The sequence below is a fragment of the Saccopteryx leptura genome, chromosome 13, assembly GCF_036850995.1.
Source record: "Saccopteryx leptura isolate mSacLep1 chromosome 13, mSacLep1_pri_phased_curated, whole genome shotgun sequence".
Lineage (NCBI taxonomy): Eukaryota > Metazoa > Chordata > Mammalia > Chiroptera > Emballonuridae > Saccopteryx > Saccopteryx leptura.
Window position 1 is genome coordinate 38,578,454 of NC_089515.1, and position 24,854 is coordinate 38,603,307.

At 51.4% G+C, this 24,854-nt stretch overlaps 2 protein-coding genes across 5 annotated transcripts; both read right to left on the reverse strand.

The window, feature by feature from the left end:
- Nucleotides 1–5,975: 5,975 nt before the first annotated feature.
- On the reverse strand, nucleotides 5,976–20,948 carry WDR73 (WD repeat domain 73). Of its 3 annotated transcripts, none has more exons than XM_066355336.1 (8): nucleotides 20,876–20,948; nucleotides 20,298–20,393; nucleotides 19,701–19,789; nucleotides 17,973–18,061; nucleotides 16,907–16,971; nucleotides 10,323–10,487; nucleotides 9,613–9,978; nucleotides 5,976–7,659 (listed from the first exon to the last, which is right to left on the reverse strand). In XM_066355336.1, the coding sequence occupies exons 2-8, from the start codon at nucleotides 20,377–20,379 to the stop codon at nucleotides 7,424–7,426; spliced, it is 1,092 nt and encodes a 363-aa protein (XP_066211433.1). In that variant the 5' UTR covers nucleotides 20,380–20,393; nucleotides 20,876–20,948; the 3' UTR covers nucleotides 5,976–7,423. The 3 variants fall into 3 exon arrangements, with proteins under 3 accessions (XP_066211433.1, XP_066211431.1, XP_066211434.1); XM_066355334.1 differs by having other exon boundaries at nucleotides 20,326–20,393; nucleotides 20,876–20,942; XM_066355337.1 differs by lacking the exon at nucleotides 20,876–20,948 and adding an exon at nucleotides 19,963–20,196 and having other exon boundaries at nucleotides 20,326–20,393.
- An 851-nt stretch (nucleotides 20,949–21,799) lies between these two features.
- On the reverse strand, nucleotides 21,800–24,836 carry NMB (neuromedin B). Of its 2 annotated transcripts, none has more exons than XM_066355114.1 (3): nucleotides 24,591–24,836; nucleotides 23,803–23,975; nucleotides 21,800–22,073 (listed from the first exon to the last, which is right to left on the reverse strand). In XM_066355114.1, the coding sequence occupies exons 1-3, from the start codon at nucleotides 24,745–24,747 to the stop codon at nucleotides 21,909–21,911; spliced, it is 495 nt and encodes a 164-aa protein (XP_066211211.1). In that variant the 5' UTR covers nucleotides 24,748–24,836; the 3' UTR covers nucleotides 21,800–21,908. The 2 variants fall into 2 exon arrangements, with proteins under 2 accessions (XP_066211211.1, XP_066211212.1); XM_066355115.1 differs by having other exon boundaries at nucleotides 21,916–22,078.
- Nucleotides 24,837–24,854: the final 18 nt, after the last annotated feature.

A 24,854-nucleotide genomic window follows, 5' to 3' on the forward strand; every position in this document is an offset into this window, starting at 1 on the left:
AGGGGTCTCCGGGGCTGAAGTCAGGGTGTAGCAGGGCTGGTTCCCCCAGAGGCCAAGGGAAGGGGAAGTGTTGTGGGGCTGGTGCCCCAACACTGCAGGGGACACTCGGAGGCCCCATCGTTGCAGCTTGGAAGCACCCCATTGCTTGGCTCGTGGCTCCTTCCTGCACCTGCAAGGCCAGCCCCGTGGCGTCCCGACCTTTCCCTGACTTGGCTTCCAGCTTTACCTGCACATCTCTGACCCTGGCCTTGCTGCTTCCCTCTGGTTAGGACCCAGGTAGTGGCACCGGGGAATACCCGGGGAACGCAGACTCACCTCCCATCTCAGGGTCCTAACTGGATCCTATCTGCAAAGTCCACCTGCCCATTCAGGTGAACAGCTCAGGTTCTGAGGGTGGGGACAGGGACACCTGAGGGGACAGTGTCTACACCTTACCAAACCGAGCTTCTCAGCACAGCCAGGCCAGGGGGCCAGGGTGGGAAGGTTTGGGAAGGAACAGTTTGAGGGTCGAGTGGGGGTGTGACAGTCCTGTCTGGCAGCGTGAGCCTCATGGAGTCACACAGAACAACCAGCTCTCCACGGTGTGAGGGCAGGTAGCGCACACCCCTTTGCACGCTCATGAGGGGGCAGAGCTTCCTTTATTTCCCCCCATGCCGCGGGTGTGGGACAACTTCACCAATGCCCCCGACCTGGTGGGTTCAAGTCTGCAGGACAACCCCTCACTGCTTTCTCTGTGAGGGAGGGAGAGACCTCTCCCCTTGGCCTTGCGGTATATCCTGCGCTGTTCTCCACCCAGGGAAGCACGTGAGTCTCTAACCGAGGGAGGCGCCAGCTGTGCACCCAGGTCTGTCGTGGGGCGTCTGCGTGTGCAGCCCTCTTGGTGGCGGTTTGCGCCAAGGCACAACTTCCTGCTTCTTGAAACGATGCCAGATGTTTGCTTCTCTCTCTCTTTTTTTTTTTTTTTTTTTTTTTACAGAGGCAGAGATAGACAGGGACAGACAGACAGGAACGGAGAGAGATGAGAAGCATCAATCATCAGTTTCTCCTTGCGCGTTGCGACTTCTTAGTTGTTCATTGATTGCTTTCTCACATGTGCCTTGACTGGGGGCCTTCAGCAGACCGAGTAACCCCCTGCTGGAGCCAGAGACCTTGGGTCCAAGCTGGTGAGCTCTTTGCTCAATCCAGATGAGCCCGCGCTCAAGCTGGCGACCTCGGGGTCTCGAACCTGGGTCCTTCCGCATCCCAGTCCGACGCTCTATCCACTGCGCCACCACCTGGTCAGGCTGTTTGCTTCTCTTTGCACAAGGGCAGTCGCAACCAAGAGGACTGGGCTCTCCTTCTTTCATGACTGCAACCTCAGGAGGAGAGCCAGCCCACGTGACGCAGTGACCAGGCAGCGCCCGTCGCCCTCCCCGTCTCCCACGGACTCCTGGCCTGCGGACCTGTCTCTCTCTCAACCACCAACACAGTCCAGGCCACGCGTCTGTTCATTCTGGAAAGAGCTTCCGGAATTTGCCCTAGGCAGAGTTGCTAATGATGGCCTCGATGTCGGCCACGCTGGCCTAGGGGACCACGTGGATGTCCTGAACCGTGGCCTCCTCATATAGCCAGCTGTGGGGAGGGGCGGCTTAGGGCGGCACACGCAAGCGCTCCCGAGGGACACCTGCAAACTCCTTACTCCTACGACACACTACTCGGCCTGTGTGTCTGAGTGTAGGGGGGAGGTCCCGCTGTGTGGGAAGGGGGTCAGGCTGGGTGAGGACCGGGCACTGGCCGTCGTCGGGGGTCTCAACCCAAAGGGAATCAAGGCCACACACATGTGAGGCGACTAGGAACACGCAGGCCCCACGGAACTCTCACAACTTCTTCCGTATCCCGCCTGTTCCCTAAACACCCCCCCACCCCTGCCCCAAACCAATGGGCTAGTTTCTCCTTCCTAGAATGCTCAGGGTGTCCTGTGCCTCACATGCACCATCAAATTATTTTAACTATAAACTCCAGAAAATGAAAACAGCGTCGCCTCACGACTCAACACTGCAAAAATAAAATGACCAGAAAAAAACACTATACAGGTCCTGGCTGGTTGGCTCAGCGGTAGAGCGTCGGCCTAGCGTGCGGAGGACCCGGGTTCTATTCCCGGCCAGGGCACACGGGAGAGGCGCCCATTTGCTTCTCCATCCCTCCGCGGCGCTTTCCTCTCTGTCTCTCTCTTCCCCTCCCGCAGCCGAGGCTCCATTGGAGCAAAGATGGCCCAGGCGCTGGGGATGGCTCTGTGGCCTCTGCCTCAGGCGCTGGAGTGGCTCTGGTCGCAACATGGCGACGCCCAGGATGGGCAGAGCATCGCCCCCTGGTGGGCAGAGCATCGCCCCTGGTGGGCGTGCCGGGTGGATCCCGGTCGGGCGCATGCGGGAGTCTGTCTGACTGTCTCTCCCTGTTTCCAGCTTCAGAAAAATGAAAAAAAAAAAAAAGAAAAAAAAGAAAAAAAAAAAAAGAAAAAAATAAAACACTATACAGTGTATTCATACATGATGCTCTTGGACAAAAAAATACCTACTCGAACAACGTCCAAAATTGTCATCATGGTGACAACGCTCCCAAATCTAAACAGCAGCAAAAAAAACCCACAAAACAATTTCTGCTCTGTCATCCCTTATTCATTCCTCAGCTCCCTAGGGGACGCACCTGAGGCTCCTGCTGCATCCAAACACCACGATTTGCGTCCTCCTTTTATGGACCAAGACCACAACTACCTCGCGTCTTCTCAGGCCTTTCTCTGTGGACAAGTCCTGCCGGGGTTGAGGACGACGGAGACGCAAAGACCCGACTCCTGGGACCAGGTTCAGCGACGCAGATCCCCTTTATTCAGGAAGTAAACTAGCTTATATACACAGGTTCAGCCTATAGGGTGTTACAGCGTGACCTTCATAGCCAATGGCTGAAAAGGTCAGGGAGCTGCGTGGCTGGCGCTGAGTCACTTCCTTATAGCGGGCGAGCTCCTCCTGGGTGTGCCCAGGAGAGTTTCAGGTGCTGGAGTGTTCTCACAGCATTGCATCAGCTGCAGCTGCTAGGAATGTGCTCTGCGCTCCACCCACATTTCCCTTTCCTTACAAACACAGAAAATGACTCATCTGATGAAGTGACACCTGGTAAGACATAAACGTAGCAACAAATACAGGTTTTGTGAGGTGCATAGGGACCCCTCCCACCATCAGCAACTGCACAGCGAAGGTCTGGGAATTAGGAAGCTCCTTTCATAACCCTCCCCCCCTGCGTGCAGTCAGGTCCTATATGCTCCCTTCCTCAAACCTATGGACCCTCAGTAGTGGCACAGGCGGCTCCCACACACACACACGACCTGGGTTAATTGTTCCCACGCAGCTCTGAACAAGAAAAGCCTTTTCCTCCTACTGTGCCCAGGGACACTGGAGAATGAGGAAATAGAGGTGGAGGTGAGCCAGCAGCCTCTAGCAACGCAGCCTCTCGGACCCCAGCCGCTGCAGACGCCAACACCCTGGACCTGCCCGACCACGTCTTCATGCCTGCCTTGCCTCCCCCGTAAGAAGCTGAAAGACTGGATATTAAACTCACCTGTGGGGCCTGACCAAGCAGTGGCGCAGTGGATAGAGCGTCGGACTGGGATCCGAGGACCCCGGTTTGAGACCCCGAGGTCGCCAGCTTGAGTGCGGGCTCATCAGGTTTGAGCAAAGCTCATCAGCTTGGACTCAAGGTCGCTGGCTCGAGCAAGGGGTCACTCAGTCTGCTGTAGCCTCTGGTCAAGGCACATATGAGAAAGCAATCAATGAACAACTAAGGAGCCACAACAAAGAATTGATACTTCTCATCTCTTTCTCTTCCTGTCTGACTGTCCCTCTTTCTGACTCTCTCTGTCTCTGTCATCAAAAAACCAAAACTCACTTGCGACCCAGTGTGCTCCACTCTGCTCTCTCGGCCTTTCCACCGACAGAGGGGAGATGCACCCCCAAACCCCACCACCCCCAAACTTCCCTCGCAGCCGTGGACACATGGACATCTCGTGTCCCATCCCTCTCCCTACAAGAGTTTCTTTCGGGTCGGATCTCCTCAGGTCCATGTCCCGCACACACGACTCAGTTGTCTCTCTTTCCAGCCAATCCTCCCATCCGCCCCTCCTCTTGCCTCTGAGCGAATGCTCCCTAAACCTCTTCCCCGAGCTCCGAGCTCAGCACCTCTCATGCACCCCCTCTTCCTGGCCCCCCGAGGACAGTCCCGTCTGCCCTCCCTGCTCGGCCTGTGCGCCCCTCGCCCCGACCTGCTCGGACCTCTGCCGCGTCCGCCTCCGCCTCCTTAATGACCCTCCCCTGGCAAGGCCCCGGCCTGTCCTCCCTCTCCCCAGGGCTGTGCCTCCCCTCCCCCTCCCTCTCCTCCCCCTCCCCCTCCTCCTCCCCCCCCCCCCCCGCCTCCGCCTCCTTAATGACCCTCCCCTGGCAAGGCCCCGGCCCGTCCTCCCTCTCCCCGGGGCTGTGCCTCCTCCCTCTCCTCCCCCTCCCCCCCCTCCCCCTCCCCCTCCCCCTCCTCCTGTCACGGACTTGCTGCCTTCTTCTCAGGTCACCCTGCTCTCCATGGGAGTGTCCGTCCCGAGATCTCCGCCTCCCCTGCGCTGTCGGGTGTTCCGCCCTTAGGACTCCGGCCCAACAGCGGACGTGCAGATGTGTCCACGCTGCGCGCCCGGGCTCACGCCGCCCAGGGGTGGCGGAACGCGGGAGGGGCGGCGGTCCAGAGGAGTGTCTCTAAACGGGCCGGCTGGCGCGGATTTCCACGCCACAGCGAGGCCTCCGCTGAGGAGGCTTCCTGGGGAGGGCTGCCTGGCCGGGGCAGCGTCCCAGGGGTGCGGAGAGCTTCCACCAGGCAGGACAAGAACTGTCCCCAAAGTTACTTTGGAACCGCCTGGCTACACTACTGTTTAAGGATTTTCTACTGGGAGCCCTGCTGAGGGAGGTGCTTCACTTGCCCTTATTTTAAGTCAGTAAATTAGGTCAGTACCAGGTCAGACATAGACACCGGCATACGATGTGCACACAACACACACAGATGTCCTGTGGCTCATGGTTTAGGTGGCTAAGAGGAAAATAAAGAAATAAAGATACCATTGTATGTTCAGGCAACTACTATGCAGGAAAAGAACAGAATGCTGTCAGGAGCAGACACGAGTGACCTGGGAATGCCTGTCTTGGAAGAAGTGGCCTGGAGGCCGAGACCTAAAGTGCAGAAACCAAATCACAGTGGCTGGCTGCACATAGCGCTGTCCCGTCCACCTTACCCATGGAACACCAAGAAAGAACTACCTGGAACAATAATTGGTTTATTCCTCCTCTCACCCAATACTCTCTCTCTAAAATCAATAAATGAAGGCCCTGGCCAGTTGGCTCAGTGGTAGAGCATCGGTCTGGCGTGCAGGAGTCCCGGGTTCGATTCCTGGCCAGTGCACACAGGAGCAGCACCTATCTGCTTCTCCATCCCTCCCCCTCTCCTTCCTCTCTGTCTCTCTCTTCCCCTCCTGCAGCCACGGCTCCATTGGAGCAAAGTTGGCCCAGGTGCTGAGGATGGCTCCATGGCCTCTGCCTCAGGCGCTAGAATGGCTCTGGTTGCAAGGAGCAATGCCCCAGATGGGTGGATCCCGGTCAGGCACATGCGGGAGTCTGTCTGTCTCCCTGTTTCCAAGTTCAGGAAAAAAAAGAAAAGAAAAAGAAAAAAAAGATTATATAAATAAAAGATGTATTCTAAGTATGTATGTATCATATGTAAACTTTTTGGTAGGAGAGTAGGCGCTCAATAAACACTAATTTCCTTTCTTCTAATGCTATTTTCCTTTCCAAAAAATAAAAAAAAATACATTAGGAGTGTAAAGACAGTAGCCACGGCCACCACCACAGCTGCCTGGCCAATGCAGGTTTGCATTTGATTTGGACAGAGAGTAATGAAACAATGGAGCCAAGAACTGGTGGGCCATTATCTTTAATCCTAGCTTGCATCCGGCCAGCGAGAAAGACACACAGTGGGAAAACACTTCTCTTTCCATTCAGGGCTCCCAAAGCCACTGACTCATCCGAGTATCTCTAGAATCAAAGGTTTTTATCTTACCAGCCTTATTCATCTCTGTTCCCCATCTCCTTCTCTCGGCACAAACTGGCTTCTCCTTCAGCACTCCACCATCTTGGCTGCCTCACCTTGCAATGCTAATTTCAAGAACCAAGAGAGAGCCCCTGGTCTCCCTTATTTTATAGTGTAGAAATTAAAGCCTTTAAGCCAGTATACAAATAAGGAAGTCTCTGATACAAAGCCACTTATCTGAGGCATAAACGGGATTCCTCATAAGAGTGCACCACCCTGCATTATGCAACAGTCAAGAGTGTGGGGAAAAGCTTAGTGTTGTGAAGATCTTAGTATTAAAAGGGTAGGAAAGGCTTAAGTCTTAAAACTAACCCTTTGGCTAGAAGGATCCGGCCTGCTTACAGCCTGTCCCCCACACTCAATGTAAAGTATAAGCGAGCAAACATATACATCATATTTGTAAACTTATTTGACCCACAAGGAGTATATTAGGAAATATGGGACTCATAAATCCCACGGCCTGGTGAGCATGACCCAGGCCTCCCAGCTGATTCATACCAGAATGGTGGCTCCCACTCAGCTGCTTTGATAAGTCTGCTCTAACTCCAGAGAACATGACCTCCCCCCTTTCCTCTCTCCAAGACTCCAGCTTTATGGTGTCTTCAGCTCAGCTCCATCAGTCCTCCAGTCCGGAACAGAGTGAAAACAACAGCCCCACTTAGTGAGTATTCACAGGGTGTCAGGTGCTGAGCCACGCACTTTAGTGCAGTGTCCCATGTAAGCATCTTCAGCCGCTCCACCGGGTGGTACTATGATAAGGCTCATTTCAGAGAGGGAAACTGAACAGAGCCAGGAGGCGAGCCCTGATCAGTCTGACTTCAACACTAGCGTCTTCATCACTGGAATATCAGCTTCCGAACAGTACAAAGTGCTGGGAGCCACAGTGTATGTGGGGGTTGGGCTGAAAGGTCGGTACACAGGTAATGACTATGTGTGGTCATCATTACTCCTGAGATAGTCCCCCACAGCCCACTCGGTAAGGAAAGCATTGCTCAGACCAAAGCCTACAGAACTGAGACTTGCTGGAAGCAGCAGGAACCTGGCACCCACAGCTGCTCTGATCTAAGAGTAGCCACCAAAGTTTTAATGGGCTCTGCATCCTACCAGGTGTTTTATCATTTATTTCTTCAAATTTCCCCAAGAACCTTGTGAAGTAGTTGCTACCTTCGGGCCCAAAGGCACTCAGCTGATAGCAGAGATCTGTGGTCACTTGAGTCCTAAATCAGCACCCTTGTACATAAAGCAGTTCCTCTTCCTACAAAGAGAGATGCTGGTGTCACCGGGAGGCACGGAAATCCACCCAGTCCCACACATGCAGAGAGGCATCATTCGCCGCCGATAACAAAGTCCTTGGTTTGTGGGGGTGCCAGGTGTGGGTGGTGACCAGTGGAGCAGTGTTTGTCCCATTGCCATCTAGAAAGATGTGACCTCTGTGAGTGAAGAAAGGTTCTACTTGGCCTTCCATTCCATCCCAAGACATGGCATCATAGACTTGGACTGTCCCATCAAAACCTGAAGAAGAATAAGAAATGAGAAGATTGACACAGAATCTCTAAAACAATTTTCACAGTTGGTTCTATGGTACCCAAACAGGCTATGGGATCAGGAATCTAATAGTTTAACAAGATACTTAATGGCCAACCAAGGACGCGGAGCATCTGCCCTCGGGCCGGCAGCTGCCAGCTCCACAGGGCGCATGACGATGAGAATCTTGTGTATCTATCATGTGCCAGGCCTGAGGCTAATCCTGGACATACATTGTTTTAAGTCTTACAACTGTATGAAATAGGTACTAATATATTTAGCCCAGGAAACTGAGGCTTGAAACTTTTTTAGACCCTTCCCACTTGCCCCAAATTCTTTTTCCTACCTTTTATTTATTCATTTTTAGAGGAAGGAGAGAGAAGGGGGAGGAGGAGGAAGCATCAACTCCCCTATGTGCGTTGACCAGGCAAGCCCAGGGTTTTGTGTTTTTTTTTTAATGAATTTTTTTTTAAATTTTTATTTATTCATTTTAGAGAGGAGAGAGAGGGAGAAAGAGAGAGAGAGAGACGGGGGGAGGAGCTGGAAGCATCAACTCCCATATGTGCCTTGACCAGGCAAGCCCAGGGTTTCGAACTGGCGACCTCAGCATTTCCAGGTCAACGCTTTATCCACTGCGCCACCACAGGTCAAGCCAAGCCCAGGGTTTTGAACCAATGACCTCAGCCTTCTAGGTCGACGCTTTATCCTGCACCAGCACAGGTCAGGCCACTTGCCCCAAATTTGAATCCATCTGAGTCTCTCTCAACAGATGGCTTATCTCCTACCCGAGGGGCAAACAGAAGCCTTTAGAGCAGGGGTACCCAAACTTTTTACACAGGGGGCCAGTTCACTGTCCCTCAGACTACTGGAGGGCCGGACTATCAAAAAACTATGAACAAATCCCTATGCACACTGCACATATTTTATTTTAAAGTAAAAAAACAAAACAGGAACAAATACAATATTTAAAATAAAGAACAAGTAAATTTAAATCAACAAACTGACCAGTATTTCAATGGGAACTATGCTCCTCTCACTGACCACCAATGAAAGAGGTGCCCCTTCCGGAAGTGGAAGTGTGGCGGGGGCCGGATAAATGGCCTCAGGGGGCCGCATGCGGCCCGCGGGCCGTAGTTTGGGGACCCCTGCTCTAGGTTGTGTTCCCCAACAACCAAACTATATCCACATTCACTCCACCCTGCTGCCTTCTTGCCAGGAGCCAGTCCCTCCACCCCGGCTCCATTCTTCCACTTTCTGGAACCTGCTATTACCAGTGATCCTTTCTTGCTCTCTCAACTATTCTTTCTTTAAAAAAAAAAAAAAAAAAAAAAAAATTGTTTCTTTACTCATTGATTTCAGTGAGAGGAAAGGGTAGAGAGAGAGAGACTGGAACAGTGATCTATTCCTGTATGTACCCTGGCTGGGGAATGAACCGTCAGGCAACCTGTGTGCTTCAGAATGAAGGTCCAACCAACAGAGTTATCTGGCCAGAGATCAACTATTCTTTCAACCTCTCCCTGCTCAACGGATCCATCATATTGGTCTTTGGAAACCCTCATTCAATTAGACACTGCCAGGCCAGACCCAGGAGCCTGCTGACCTAGAGGCTGCTATAATTCAAAAAGCAAACAGACTGAGAAGCACCCTTGAGATCCAATGGCATCCTCTGGTACAGCCTCGTGGCCACGCTAGTGTCTCATTATCTGCAGGCCTCTCGACCAACCTCGGAACTGAATTCCTGCGAGGAGAGGAAAGCCCTGCTACCAATGGATGAGAGTTTAGCAACCATAATGGGGAAGGGCCTTCCCCTGATGAGCCTGGAGAATTAATTTGGAGATTCTCTGGAACTTTAAATTTGGGGCCAGAGGCCCTTCCTGAGCACCCGATAGTCCCTTACAAGAGAAGCTCAAACAACAGAGGCAAGACACTGCTCAGCAGTACCTGAAATGGCCAAGCAGCTGTCCAGGCCTGGAGCCCAGGTCACCCGCAGCAGTTCTGGGTCAGGGCTCGGCGTGGACACTGGGCACTGGACTGAGCTCACAGGATGGCAGAGATCCCGAACATCAAGAAGACAGAGATGCCCATCTGAGCAAAGGCTGGCAATGTTGGGTCCAGGGCCCTGGCTCTTGCCCCGGACCTCTGCACACCACCTCCCTCCACCAGACCCTGGGCTAGGGCTGACGTTCTCCAGTGGGGCCCACTTCTGGCGGATGTCCACAACTCCCAGCCGGCCTGAGGGACAGCAGAAGGCAAAGGTGTCCGTATCTAGGACCTGGAGGCTACTTAGCTCGTCACTGTCACTGACACCTGGAAGACAGAGGGCAAAGAGAAAAGCTGCTGGAGTCACACAGGCTGCGCAATTGGTCAGGGCTAGCTGGTCCCCTCTGGGAAGCATCCCTAGTCCCAAGCAGAATAAATCAAATCTCCCCTCTCCTGTTCATCTTGCCATTCTACTCAGCTGGGTGGGTGCTGGTCCCCATGACTGACTCCTCCAATCCTAGAATGGGAGTCCCTTCAGGCCAGGGCTTGCCTCTCATTCATCTGTGTCCCCAGCAGGTGGCACACAGGGCTGATTTCAGTTCAAACGTGGCTGAGTAGGGCTGGAAAGCAGACAGAGCTGGAGGAGCCAGCAAGGGGCAAACTGGCCACACCTGACAAGTACGTGGTCTTCTGGGATTCTAGATCCACAACCTTCAGATCGCTGAGCCGCACCCCGTTCAGAACTCCAGGCACCACTGAGGAGAAGATGGCGACCCTCGGCCAGAGACTCCCCTCTTTCTCATGCACAGCAATGGTGCTCACAGCCTTAATGACATCTAGGGGAAAGAGGAAGAGGTGAAAATCCAGACTGTTAATGAAGGTTTGAACCATTATACAATGAGAGCCGGCCAGTGGTCTTCCCTGGATATCTAGAAGGTCAAGAAAGAAAGGGAGCTCTCAGTTCCTGGGATTATTAGCATTAGAGGAGAGAGCAGAGTGAGGCCATGTGGAGGAGGCCAGGAGAAGCAGCCAAGATGGTGGAGTGCTGAGTAAGAAGCCAGTTTGTGCAGTTTGTGCAAAGAGAAGGAAGGACATGCGGAACAGAGGTGAATAAATCTGGTGAGCTAGAAACCTTTGATTCTAGGAAACTCGGATAAGTTAGTAGCTTTGCGAGCACTGAATGAGTGGGTTTTGGAGCCCAGTGTATGTTGTACTTGCCCGCTGGGTGCAGGCTAGGATTAAAGGTAATGGTCCATCAAAAAAAAAAAAAAAAAGAGGCCCTGCCGGTTGGCTCAGTGGTAGAGCGTCGGCCTGGCGTGCAGAAGTCCTGGGTTCGATTCCCAGCCAGGGCACACAGGAGAAGCACCCATTTGCTTCTCCACCCCTCCCCCTCTTCTTCCTCTCTGTCTCTCTCTTCCCCTCCCGCAGCCAAGGCTCCATTGGAGCAAAGATGGCCTGGGCGCTGGGGATGGCTCCTTGGCCTCTGCCCCAGGTGCTAGAGTGGCTCTGGTCGCAACAGAGCGACGCCCCGGAGGGGCAGAGCATCGCCCCCTGGTGGGCGTGCTGGGTGGATCCCGGTCGGGTGCATGCGGGAGTCTGTCTGACTGCCTCCCATTTCCAGCTTCAGAAAAATACAAAAAAAAAAAAAAAGAAAGAAAGAAAGGGAGCTGACAGTTGGCAAGACAGGATGTGGAAACATAAACACTGCATTATATTTATATTTTGTAACTATCAGAAGGAACACTTTAATTGTTTTTTAAATTTACTAATTTTAAAGAAGGGAAAAGAGACAGACGGAAACACTGATCTGTTTCTGTCTGTGCCCTAACCAGGAATTGAACCAGCAACCTCTAAGCATTGGATGATGTTCTAATCAATTAAGCTATCCAGCCTGCACACTTTAATTTCTTTATAATTTGTCCTATTGTTGTAGTGAAACCAGTGAGAGTACACAAATGTTCTCCACACCAAAGTTCAAATTTAAAGGAGTCTTTATTTTAAAGCTGGCGACCACATGCAGACCTAAGTCATTCAAATCATGTGGTCCTGAACACAGTTTGGGGCTAGCTTTTATTTATTTATTTATCTATTTATTTATTTATTTATTTTTCTGAAGTGAGAAGCAGGGAGGCAGAAAGACAGATTCCTGCATGTGCCTGACCCGAATCCACCCGGCAAGCCCTCTAGAGGACAATGCTCTGCCCACCAGGGGGCGATGCTCTGCCCCTCCGGGGCGTCACTCTGCCGCGACCAGAGCCACTCTAGTGCCTGGGGCAGAGGCCAAAGAGCCATCCCCAGCGCCCAGGTCCATCTTTGCTCCAATGGAGCCTTGGCTGCGGGAGGGGAAGAGAGAGACAGAGAGGAAGGAGGGGGTCGGGGGTGGAGAAGCAAATGGGCGCCTCTCCTATGTGCCCTGGCTGGGAATCGAACCCGGGTCCCCTGCACGCCAGGCCGACGCTCTACTGCTGAGCCAACCAGCCAGGGCCTCTCTCTGTCTCTTCCACACACACACACACAAAAAAGTAACCAATGAATGTACAACTAAGTGGAACAACAAATGAATGCTTCCCTTTCTCTTTCTCCCTTCTTCTGTCTCTCTGAAATCAATCAATTTATCAATCAAAAATAAAAAGACAGGCCCTGGCTGGTTGGCTCAGTGGTGGAGCATCAGCCTGGCGTGCAGCAGTCCCGGGTTTGATTCCCGGCCAGGGCACACAGGAGAGGCGCCTGTCTGCTTCTCCACCCTTCCTCCTCTCCTTCCTCTCTGTCTCTCTCTTCCCCTCCGGCAGCCAAGGCTCCATTGGAGCAAAGTTGGCCTGGGCACTGAGGATGGCTCTATGGCCTCTGCCTCAGGCCCTAGAATGGCTCTGGCTGCAACAGAGCGTTGCAACAGAGCAACGCCCCAAATGGGCAGAGCATAGCCTCCTGGTGGGCGTGCTGGGTGGATCCCGGTCAGACGCATGAGGGAGTCTGTCTGACTGCTTCCCTGTTTCCAACTTCAGAGAAATACAAAAAAGAAAAAAAAATTAAAAAATAAATAAATAAAAAGACAATACAAATGTTTGTAAGGACATGGAGATATAGGAACCCTCATACATTGCTGGCTGGTATATAAATGATGAAACCATTTTAGACAAGTTTCGAAGTTTCTAAAAGTATCAAACATAGATTTCCCAAATGACTCAGCAATCATATGTCCACAGAGACTTATACATGAATGTTCTTTTATTTATTTATTTATTTAGTATTTTTCTGAAGCTGGAAATGGGGAGAGACAGTCAGACAGACTCCCGCATGTGCCTGACCGGGATCCACCCGGCACGCCCACCTGGGGCGACGCTCTGCCCACCAGGGGGCGATGCTCTGCCCCTCCCGGCGTCGCTCTGCCGCGACCAGAGCCACTCTAGCGCCTGAGGCAGAGGCCAAGGAGCTATCCCCAGCGCCCGGGCCATCCTTGCTCCAATGGAGCCTTGGCTGCGGGAGGGGAAGAGAGAGACAGAGAGGAAGGAGGGGAGGTGGAGAAGCAAATGGGCGCTTCTCCTATGTGCCCTGGCCGGGAATCGAACCCGGGTCCCCCACACGCCAGGCCGACGCTCTACCGCTGAGCCAACCGGCCAGGGCCCATGAATGTTCTTAGCAGCATTATTCATTGTAGCCAAAAATCAAACCCATTAACTGGGTATAAATGTGGTACATCCAGATAGTGGAACCCTATTCAGCCGTAAAAAGGAACCAGCTACTGCCGCTGTGGTAAGCTACCAAGGAATTGAAAAAATTAATATTAATATTTTAGGTGAAAAAGTCAGGCTTCTTGCCCCGTCCTTTCTTTAGGGAATGGAGGGAGAAAGAAGTGGGAGTTTCCTGGCTTACAAGGACATACTATGTACAGTACTGAGATAAGAAACCCCCTTTTACTAAGAAAGAAGCTTAAAAGGCATTTTATAATTTAGGCCAAGCATTCAGAGAGATTTTGTAAATAATGACTTTTATACTTGTGTGTGATTTACACCAGCTCAAGATGCTTAGGAAGGGCTATTATATTGTAAACAGAAAGGTTTTTGTACTGAGTTTTGAATGAAAAGAGGAAGGAGACTTGGACCCCCTCCCTCCCCCATACCTGTGAGGAAGAAGGTAAACAGCCAGCCAGGTGCAGGGGAGGGAGGGAAGATTCGAGTGGTCCTTTCCTCTCCCCTTTCTTTCTCCTTAATGGGCAATTTACAAATGCTTATCCTCTGACATCATGTAAGCCCCCTCCCATCCTGAAGTTGTGTGATTGATGTATGTACCTCTAGACAAAGGAATAGGAGATAGATACTAAAAAATTTGGGAATGTCTTTTAATATATAAAACAACATTTTTTGGGCCCTGGCCGTTTGGCTCAGCAGTAGAGCGTCGGCCTGGCGTGTGGGGACCTGGGTTCGATTCCTGGCCAGGGCACATAGAAGAAGCGCCCATTTGCTTCTCCACCCCTACCCCCTCCTTCCTCTCTGTCTCTCTCTTCCCCTCCCACAGCCGACGCTCCATTGGAGCAAAGATGGCCCGGGTGCTGGGGATGGCTCCTTGGCCTCTGCCCCAGGCGCTAGAGTGGCTCTGGTCGCGGCAGAGCGACGCCCCGGAGGGGCAGAGCATCGCCCCCTGGTGGGCAGAGCGTGGCCCCTGGTGGGCGTGCCGGGTGGATCCTGGTCGGGCGCATGCGGGAGTCTGTCTGTCTCTCCCCGTTTCCAGCTTCGGAAAAATACAAAAAGAAAAGAAAAACAAAAACAAAAACAAAAAAACAAAACAAAACATTTTTTGCTATTATGTTACCTTGTAAGTTTTAATATGTAGGAATGTTTTTTATAAATCCTATAGACAAATGTTATAAGCTTGTTAATGATGATGTCATGCTCCCCTCCTCCTCCTCCTTTTGCCCCCACCCTGTATGTGATCAAGTGTATATAACCAGCCTCAGAGCTATATTCGACACTGCCCGATTTGGGTCAGCTAAATCCCGTGTTTGTCATATGCAGCCAGCTTAATAAAACTCAAAAATTCATTTGGACTCGGTGTCTCTACGTAAACCCGCGGAAGTAAGGTACGGTACTTTACAACATCACATGCTATGACATGGTATGATATGGTGACCCTCAAAAGCACTATACTAGCCCTGGCCTGGGGTGTGAAAGTCCCAGGTTTGATTCCTAGTCAGGGCACACAGGAGAAGCAACCATCTGCTCCTGCACCCCTCGTTCTCCCCTTCTCTTTCTCTTTCCCTCTCTCTCCCCCCTTCCATAGCCACAGTTTGAATGGTTTGACTAAGTTGGCCCTGGGTGCTGAGGATGGCTCCATGGTCTTGCCTCAGGTGCTGAAATAACTTGGTTGCTGAGCAAAGGAGCAGCTGCCCCAGATGGGCAGAGTGTCACCCAGTAGGGCCTTGCCAGGATCCTAGTTGAAGCACATGCAGGAACTGTCTCTCTGCCTCAACTGCCTCTCACTTAATAAAAAACAAACAAACAAAAACCACTACACTAAGTGAAAGAAGCCAGACATAAGAGACCACATATTGTACGATTCCATTGATACAAAACGTCCAGGAAAGGCAAATCTATGGAAGACAGAAAGTAGATTACGTGGTTACCTTTGGCACGGTGTGGGCATGGGATTAATAGTAAATAGCATGATGGATCTTACTGAGGTTATGAAAATGTTCTAAAACTGATTTATAGTGATGATTGCACAACTTGTTAAATTTACTAAAAATTAATGAACTATACACTTAAAATGAGTGACTTTCAATTAAATTATATTAAAAAATCAATCATAACTACAAGTGATTCAAACACCGGGAAGCATTAAAAAAATAACAAAAAAAATAAAGGAAAGTGCAGTAACCTCAAAGCAAAGGAGCACACGAACTGCCTTTCTGCAACAATGGCACTCAGAGAGAAGCCAACACCTGCAGCCAGTTTCTGGGAGGCATCCAAGTGAGGCGGTTTGGGGAACTGCCCGTAGGCACTGAATCACACAAGCAAAGGGCAGTTCCAAGAGCGAAGGCCGGTGCCCATGAGGAACACTTCCACGCTGGCCAACAAGACTTCAACTGAGGAGGGATGGAAGGGACGGACCAGGGCTGCAGACTCTGGCATCTGCCCAACAGGAGAACACAAAGGGAACTCCCCTCCACTCCCAGAGGGAGTGGGAGTCCAGTTACTTCTCTGAGGGAGATGCAGTTAGCTCAGTCTCTTGGTCACTCAGTTTTCCTTCCCCAAGGCTACCATGCCAGCAAAGGGAGGTGACCTCCTGCTGTCTCCGCTTCCTTGAAGAGGCGAGCTAACCTGAGTGGTGACAGCTCTGTCCTAGTCTCTGCCATTGCTCTCGCCTGGGGGAGAGGTAGCTTACTACATGCTCTGCCTGTGACTGGGTTGATAAGCTCAACTCCTGAAGCAAATCACAGGAGGCTCCATTTGGGGCTTGTGTGCCATGCTGTGGTTGCTAGTTCAACTCTGTCTGCATTAAAGCAAACACTGAATTTCAATTACCACCTGACTCTGAGTCTACCTTTTCTTTTAATTAAGTAAGAAGTGGAGAAGCAGAGACGGACTGCTGAATGCACCCTGGACCAGAATCCATCTGGCAAGCCCCTACAAGGCGATGCTCAGCCCAACTGGGTCACAGCTCCACTGCTCGACAACTGAGCTATTTTAGTGCCTGAGGCCAAAGCCATGGAGCCATCCTCAGCCTGTGGGGCCAACTTTACTCGAACTATTTGAGCCATGGCTGCAAGAGAAGAGAGAGAGAGAGAGAGAGAGAAGGGGAAAAACAGTTGCTTCTCCTGTGTGCCTGACCAGGAATCAAACCCGGGACTTCCACACACTGGCCAATGCTCTACCGCTGAGCCAACTAGCCAGAGCCTTCTTTTTTTAATATTTTCTTTGTGTGTGTGTGTGTGCACGCACGAGAGAGAGGGACAGACAAGAAAGGAGAAAGATGAGAAGCATCAACTTGTAGTTGCAGTACCTTAGTTGTTCATTGCTCACTTTCTCATATGTGCTTTGACCAGGCTGTTCCAGCTGAGCCAGTGACCCCTTTGCTCAAGCCAGCAACCTTGGGCTCAAGCCGGAGACCTTAGGGTATTGAACCTGGGTCCTTAATATCCCAGGCTGATGCTCTGTCCTCTGTGCCACCACTTGGTTAAGCTGAGTCTACACTTTAATTGGCTCAGATTAGAGGATAGAGGTGTGTGAGTGTAAACCCGTACCAAGTCAAATTCACTTACCACTGTCCTCTGCGATCTGCCATACCTGCAGGTAACAACCTGGAAGGCCACTGGTCACCAGCAACCTAGTCACGATGAAGAGGAAATTTTAGTTCAGACGGTGAGGAGCTCATCCACATACCACCCAGCCTTTCCCCTCTCCAATCCACTGAACTTGGGATTCCTACATGAACCTCAGGAAAGCTCACTGCAGGAAGGGATTGTCAGGACCAGCGACCCTCATCTAATAGAGGAGCAGGCTCATTCCACTTTAGGGACAGACCCACAATGATAGAGTCATGGGACTCAGCCCAGGCTTCCATGTGGCATGAAGTGTCCTAGAGAGGACACAAGCATGGAGCCTGAACACATAGCTCTGACCCAGACTCTTAGCCTCTGGCAGCTGAGCTAGCAGTCCCAGCTACCTATCCTCAGCTCTCTGAGAAACTGAGAGCATCATTTATCTATTTGGAGCAGCTCCAGAGATCTGTGGGTTATAGTAGGTGAAAGGTCTTCCGAGGGACCATAAAGCCACCAAGCAATAGATGGTTTGTATCCTAGATTTCTGTGTGCTTGAATGCTCACATGTGTCCGTGCGCTGACGGGATGGGGAGGGGTGGTGATAAAGAGGCAGAATGCTCCTGACATTTCCAGCTTCTCCATTCTGAATGGAGGGTCTGGGTCAAAAGCTGACCATATGCCCTGGCCGGTTGGCTCAGCGGTAGAGCGTCGGCTTGGCGTGCGGGGGGACCCGGGTTTGATTCCGGGCCAGGGCACATAGGAGAAGCGCCCATTTGCTTCTCCACCCCCCCCCCTCCTTCCTCTCTGTCTCTCTCTTCCCCTCCCGCAGCCAAGGCTCCATTGGAGCAAAGATGGCCCGGGTGCTGGGGATGGCTCCTTGGCCTCTGCCCCAGGCGCTAGAGTGGCTCTGGACGCGGCAGAGCGATGCCCCAGAGGGGCAGAGCATCGCCCCCTGGTGGGCGTGCCGGGTGGATCCCAGTCGGGTGCATGCGGGAGTGTGTCTGACTGTTTCTCCCCGTTTCCAGCTTCAGAAAAATACAAAAAAAAAAAAAAAAGCTGACCATACCTGGTGTCTGGCACGTGCTTCAGATCAAAGACAGACTTGTCTGAAAATCCTCCATGGCGTACCTTGAAATCTCTTTCTGGGAATAAGCCCTGAAATACAGAGTGGTGGCCAGTCAGGTCGAGTCTGCTCTCCCAAGGAACGTTTCAGACAAGCTCTAGGTAAGGAGCCAGAGCCCAGCCTGGCAGGAAGCCATGGAAGCTGCTCTGCTGGCAACAGATGCTTCTCCCTGCAGGTCTTGTGTACTATTTGTCAGTGTTGGTCTCAGCTGCCTACATGGATAGCTTCCTTTCTTTCCTGCGCATCCAAACACTTCTAACCTTTCTTTCTAGCACATGTTATATTCCAGGCTTTCTTAGAAGAGTCAGAGAGGCTTAACAGCTTCATCAAATAAAGCTGGAAGGCATCAGCCAACTAACACCGCCATTTCTCCTGCCACCTCCCAATGGAAATCAGGTAGGTTCTTCTAGTAATAAAACACAACAACTACTATTTATCCAGCATTGACTGTATCAGGCACTGTATTTAGTGCTTTGTCTACTTCATCACGCTGAATTCTTACAAACACCATAGGAGAGATACAAGTACTTTCATTACTATTCTAAAATGATAAAACTACCTGACCAGGAGGTTGCACAGTGGATAGAACATTGGCCAAGGACACAGAGCCCCAAGGTCGCAGGCTTGAGCGTGGGATCATAGACATGATCCTATGGTCGCTGGCTTGAGCCCAAAGGTTGCTGGCTTGAAGCCCAAGGTCACTGGCTCGGCTGGAGTCCCCCGGTCAAGGCATAAATGAGAAAGCAATCAATTAACAACTAAGGTGCCACAACTATGAGTTAATGCTTCTCTTCTCTCTCCCTTCCTATCTGTCTGTCTTTCTTTCTCTCACAAAAATAAAAAAGATAAAACTAAGGCACAGCAAATTTAAGCAACTTTTCTAAGATCACACAGGGATCATGTTGCAAATCTGAACCAAAATCTGTCAACCAAGTCTATGCTCTTAGCCACTAGATTATAATTTCCATGCAAGGAACTGGAGGCAGGGAAAAAGGAAGTGCACAAGAGGAAAGAGGAAAAGCCAGTGGTGAGGTGGGAGGTAAATCAAGTCTCTCATAAATGCCCAGTCTGGGTGAGCTCCTTCCTGGCTCAAGGTTCAGTGATGGGGAAAGAGAGGTCAAGAGCCCTAGGTAGAAAACTCCCCCTGGGCAACAGGGACCAGGCTGCCTTCTCAGATGTATCAGTGATTTTATAGCAACATCAAGCAGCCATCAACTCTAGTATTCCTTGCGGGTTCATCTTCCTCCACCCATTCCTTAAATGTATCGCCTTAAGTTCTGTCTTTCCCCTCTCCAGCCCACTCATCCTGGAATTCCAACATGCCCACCACCTCAGGAAAGCTCACTGCAGGAAGGGATTGTCCAAATACACCCTCTATATCCCAAAGGCTCCCTAAATCTATTTTTCATAAATTAAAATTGACCTCTTCCTCAGGTAGCCCTCAGTAAATCACAGGACATTCCTTAGTACTTATGTCTGTGCATATTTGTCTCCCTCTATTAGACCAGAAGGGCAGGTGAAGGGTGTGTGTGTGTGTGTGTGTGTGTGTGTCTCTCTCTCTCTTTCTAGTATGCAGGACAATAGCTAGTAGATAGTAACAGCTCCATAAAGGTTCAATGAATAAATGACTAAAAGTAGACACATATACTCAGCATTTATATTTCAAGTTACCTGGTTTTCTTTTACAGAAAGTCTGAGCGGTAACATCAGATGAAGAATTTCATTTTTTTTAAGGCTTTCATAGCCAGCAACACAAACCCCTAAAAAAAGAAGCAGAAATAGGTGTAACAAACTGCTAGAAAGATTCCGGACCATGGTTGGGTCTAGAAACTCCATCAAACCTACTGAAGCAAAGATAATTTCCTTTGTCATTGACATGCAGCCAGCCTTGTACTGGAAGATGAAAGAGATCTAGATCTTAACAAGTGCTTACAGGGCAAAAAATTGCCACAAGTGACCAAGAGGTCCTAGGAGGAGTGAGTTGGGTCCTGCTGGGCTGAACTCTTTTTTTTTTTTTTTTCCTATTTTTCTGAAGTGAGAAGCAGGGATGCAGAGACAGACTCCCGCATGCCCACTAGGGGGCGTTGCTCCGTTGCAACCCGCGCCATTCGGAGGCCATAGAGCTAATCTCAGTGCCCGGGCCAACTTTGATCCAATGGAGCCTTGGCTGCGGGAGGGGGAGAGACAGAGAGGAAGGAGAGGGGGAGGGGTGGAGAAGCAGATGGGCGCTTCTCCTGTGTGCCCTGGCTGGGCTGAACTCTTGCGCACCAGCCTGAGTGCGATTCCACCTCCTCACCTTTGTCACCAATCCATTCAAGGACTCGAGTGGCTCCGGAGAGGTCGAATGCATGGAAATCCTGGTACCTGCGAGGCAGGGACACAATGTCACAAGGCGCATGGCACTTTACAGCTGTTTAAGAACTGAGGCGACAGCATGGTTCGGTTGTTGGAGGTCCAGTCTCTGGACTCAGGCAAACTCCGGATCAAGTCTTGCTACACATTTGCTCCCTTTGTGGCTGAGACCAGGCCAGACACGATTTCCCTGAGCCTCGGTCCTCAGCTGCAAAACGGAACTCTCAAGAGTACTCAGACCTTTCCAGGTTGATGAGATAATCTGGGGTTCAATTCAGAGACGGGCGCAAAATAACTGGTCACGTTATTACCCTCCACAAGCATTGACTCTTACTAGTACCTCACAGTTTGCGCACACAGGAACGTGCTATTTCCCAAAAACGAAAGCCGAGGCCTTGGCAGAGTCCTCGTAAGCCTCGTCCAGGATCCCCTACATTTTCCACCTCGCGCTCGCCAGGCCAGATCCAACCCAAATCCTCCATCCCGTGACTTACAAGCGCAAGGATTCCACCAGCCAGTCCTCCGCGGGATCCATGGCAACTCTCGCTTCCGTTACCTCACTTCCGCCACCCTTCCTGGGCGGGAGCGGCTTTCTCGCGAGGAGTGGGAGCAGCTTGCTCTGACACAAAGGGCGTGGTTTACGTCAGGGGGCGGGGCCTAGAGTTGCCGAAGCGTCGCTACGACCCTCAGAGCTCTCGTAGGTTCGAGGTTCTCTGGTCAAAGGGTATGGAGACATATGTAGAAACAGGGATTTCCAGGATGTCAGCTTCGGGCGGGGCCTGAGGGACCAAATGCCGTCCGATTTACGACCGGATATTTGCAATGCAGAGGGCCAAGGCCAGATATGATAAAGGACGTCCGGTTAAATTCGAATATTAGATAAACAACGAATAATTTTTCTCATAAGTATGTTCATGCAATATTCGGCTATTTTATACAAAAAATATGATTGTTTATCTGAAATTCTCATTTAACTGGCTGTCCTGTATTCTTTGCTAACTCTGGCAATCCGACAGAAAGCCAGAGACATTGAGAGAGCAAGGGGGGCTGGATCCCAGCTAGGCTCTCACCCTTAATAATATGCTGGGGCTCCCCTCAAAGCCTGGCGTGAGGCTGAAATTAACGGAATAAGCGAAACTCCGAGTAGTGTAGGCAGCTTCCTTTCATGGGCGAGGAAACACGAGAGACTTTCCTGTGCCAGCAGGTGGCAGAGGCGAGAGTAGAACCAATGGCCTTGCACAGGACCTGGCATACAGCAGGTGTTGAGTACCTGCTTGCTGAATGAGCTAACGAGTAGGAGTCCTGAGTCAGTGCCAGGCTAGTGCCTTGGAGTGTTCTGGGCTTTTTGGATCCAACCCTCTCCCCCTCCCTACCCCCATTCCCTCTAACACGCAGCAAGGAGAGGACGAGACAATCTATGTAAAGAGCAGGGTTTTATTCATAACTTCAAAAGGAAAGCAATAAATACAGCAGGAACATAATTTGTGTCTGCAGTGCTGATGATATTCCTGGTGACCCGACCAGAAATCACAGTAATGGAGTAACAGAGATTTCAGCCCAGGATTTACATCCAGATGGGGCCACTACCAAGGTCCCATTCAGCACCTTCCCGGGGTGGACAGAGTCTAAGCCGTGTTGTCCAGTCTTCCTGGTTAATGGCCTCACTGCGGCAGCATCTGCACCAGCGGCCTTCTGTACTGAATAGGAACACAGAGGAATTGACCTGGGCAGAGGGGGCAAATGCTAGGGGCATCCTTCATCCCTAAGCTCTAGCATCCACAGAGTTAGACAGGGACAGGCTCTCATTTGAGGCAGCCCCCTCCCAGCACCTTTCTTCCTGAAGAAGGGCCTAGTAGAGGTGGCGACAGTGGCTTTCTAAAAATATAACCCCAACCTAACAGAGTGGTCATGACAGTCCAGTGAGATCATTGGAAGTCAAGTCCAAGTATGGTGACTGGCCCTCTACCAGCATCAGTGTTTTCACTCACCTAAACCTCACTTCTGAAGCCCATACCCCAGGGCTAGGTATTGTTTCCTAAGATTCTCTAGTTGGCCTGCATGTTTCAGGCCTTCAAGACCAATGGTAACAGAGGTAACATTGTCCCCCTCCAGACTCAGCCAGCACAGGCTCCTGGCCATAATGTCTGTGGTCCCCAGGGGCGAGTGGTACTATTAGGAGGGTCAGAAAGGCTGGCTGCAGCTGGACCTTCTTTAGGGCATGCCCCTGCCTTCTTTCAAAATGTACATACTGTATACTTTGCACAGTCGAGGATACAAAGCTGAGTCAGCAACAGTGCTACCGGGGAGCTCAGACTAGACTAACTCTCATTTACTAAGCGCTTTCTATATACCTGGCATCATGCTGTGCACATGACATGGTCTCATTTTATAAGAGATGAGCATTATTATCCCCATTTTATAGATGACGAAGATGAGGCTTAAAGCAGTTAAGTGATATTTCTAAGGTCACACAGCTTCTAACGAGCTAGGTTTTGAGCATAGCACACTGTCACCAGAACCCAGATCTACCACCTCACTCTGCCTTCCACACACAGCAACAGAGCACCAGGGAACGTGGGATGGGGACTGCACCAGGAGCAGGGAATGGCTAGAGACTAAGTCTGGCTTGGCTTTAGTTTGGGGGCCTTAAACACCATAGTCAGTGGTTTATAATTAAGGGTGATTTTTAACTCCCACCCGTCCCCTCACCAGTGAACCTCTGGCATTGTCTGAAGACATTTTCTATTGACACAATTGGGGATGTGGGGGGATGCTCAGGTGGACAGAGACCAGGAATACTGCTAAACTTCCTACAATGCACAGCACAGCTTCCACAACAAAGAATCACCCATTCCAGAATGTCAAGAGTGCACCAAGGTCAAGAAACCTTGCCATGGGTCACAGAGGCAAGTGCAGACTGGAAATAGCACTAGTCAAGGTGAACAAGGGTGGATTCTCTTTCGGCTGCTGACTCTTCTCTTCCCCTCTGTGGGCCCCAGGGTACCAACTTTAACCACAAACACATTCAGGGCACAGTGAGGGTAGACAGCTGAGGTGGGGGCAAGTCTGTCTGGATTGTGAGGGAAGATCCAGCTGCAAGTGGCTGGATAATCCTGGGCTGTGACTTTAGACTGGGCAATCGGTGAGGGGAGATTTCTCCCTCTACTTCTTACTCTGTAGGATTTGCTAGGAAAGTCAGCTTCCTTTCTTTTTTCTATTTTTTTCTTTCTTTCTATTTCTTCAGCTTCCTTTCTTTGGAGTCCTCTCCTTGTAAGCTCTGGGTCACAGAAAGAGCCGAGAGTCCCTGGACTTCTGGGGCCCATCACACCCTGGTCAGGCAGGCACACCCTAAACCCAATGCCGGACCCAAAGGCGGCCCTGGCTGAGCCTCTCCTGGGCCCACAGTGGGGGCCCAGCTCACCTGGGTGTGAGGTGCTGGGCCGCTGGGGCTCCTGCCCAGAGCCTTCTTCAGCAGGAGGAACCTGAGCAGATCATGACTCAGCTGCAGTCTCTGGTCCCTCAGGGAGATGTGGGGAGCTGTCCCCAGTAGGGATGGGCTGGGGGGCTCCAGACTCTTCTTGCCCATGAAGTGACCTAGAAAGGAGGTGCCGATGCACAAGGAAGTCAGGGAGCGAGGATCCTATACAGCGGGAAAGCTCCCCATCTCTCTCATCTTTTAGTTCTCAGTGCACGAATATACGCAACCTTCCTTCTCTTCAAGGAGCCATAAAGACCCCTGGGTGGTGGCAAAGCCTGCACCTAAACTTTTCCTGAACCAGTGGTGGGGTAGGGAGGATGACACAGCTAGGTGGAGGTGGGATGGGTCAGGGCCAGGGAGAAACTCTGCCAGGTGTGCTGCCTGCTTAGAAGAGGGCGGCACAGGCAGGGAAGGAAGTGGAGAATGAAGGTGTCTGGAAGGCCGAGGTGCAGGGATGAGACACACAGAGGCTAGAAGAGTCCATGGAGTCTCGCTTAAGGGAAGGGGCACGAGCTGGCAGGTGATGTAGGATCCAGCCTCGGCTCTGCTTGAAACTGGCTGAGTGATCTTAGCCAACTCACTGACCGGTCTGGGTCTCAAGTTCCCTATCATTTAAATTAGATAAGTTTCAGGGTCCCCAGACACTAATGTCTGTGGCTGATGGGAGGCTAGAGAAGGAAAGGGAATGACAGCACTTTGGTAGGGCGCTTGCCCGGGTCCCATAGACTTACCAGTAGCCCAGAGGTTGCCTCGCGGGTGCACTCGGATCTTGCTGGCCGGGCTGCGGGGCTCCGGGAGATCCCAGCTGACTGAAGCAGCGTTGGCAGAGAGCAGAGCGAAGAACAGGACACCTCCAAGCCACCGAGCACCCCCCACCCTTAAGGCCATGGCTGTGCTCAAGCCCCAACGCGGCTGCCGGTTCTGGAGCTACGAGCTTGTAGCGTTTCACAGCGGCGCGCCCCAGTGTCCTGCGCCCACTTTCCCAGCTTTTAAAC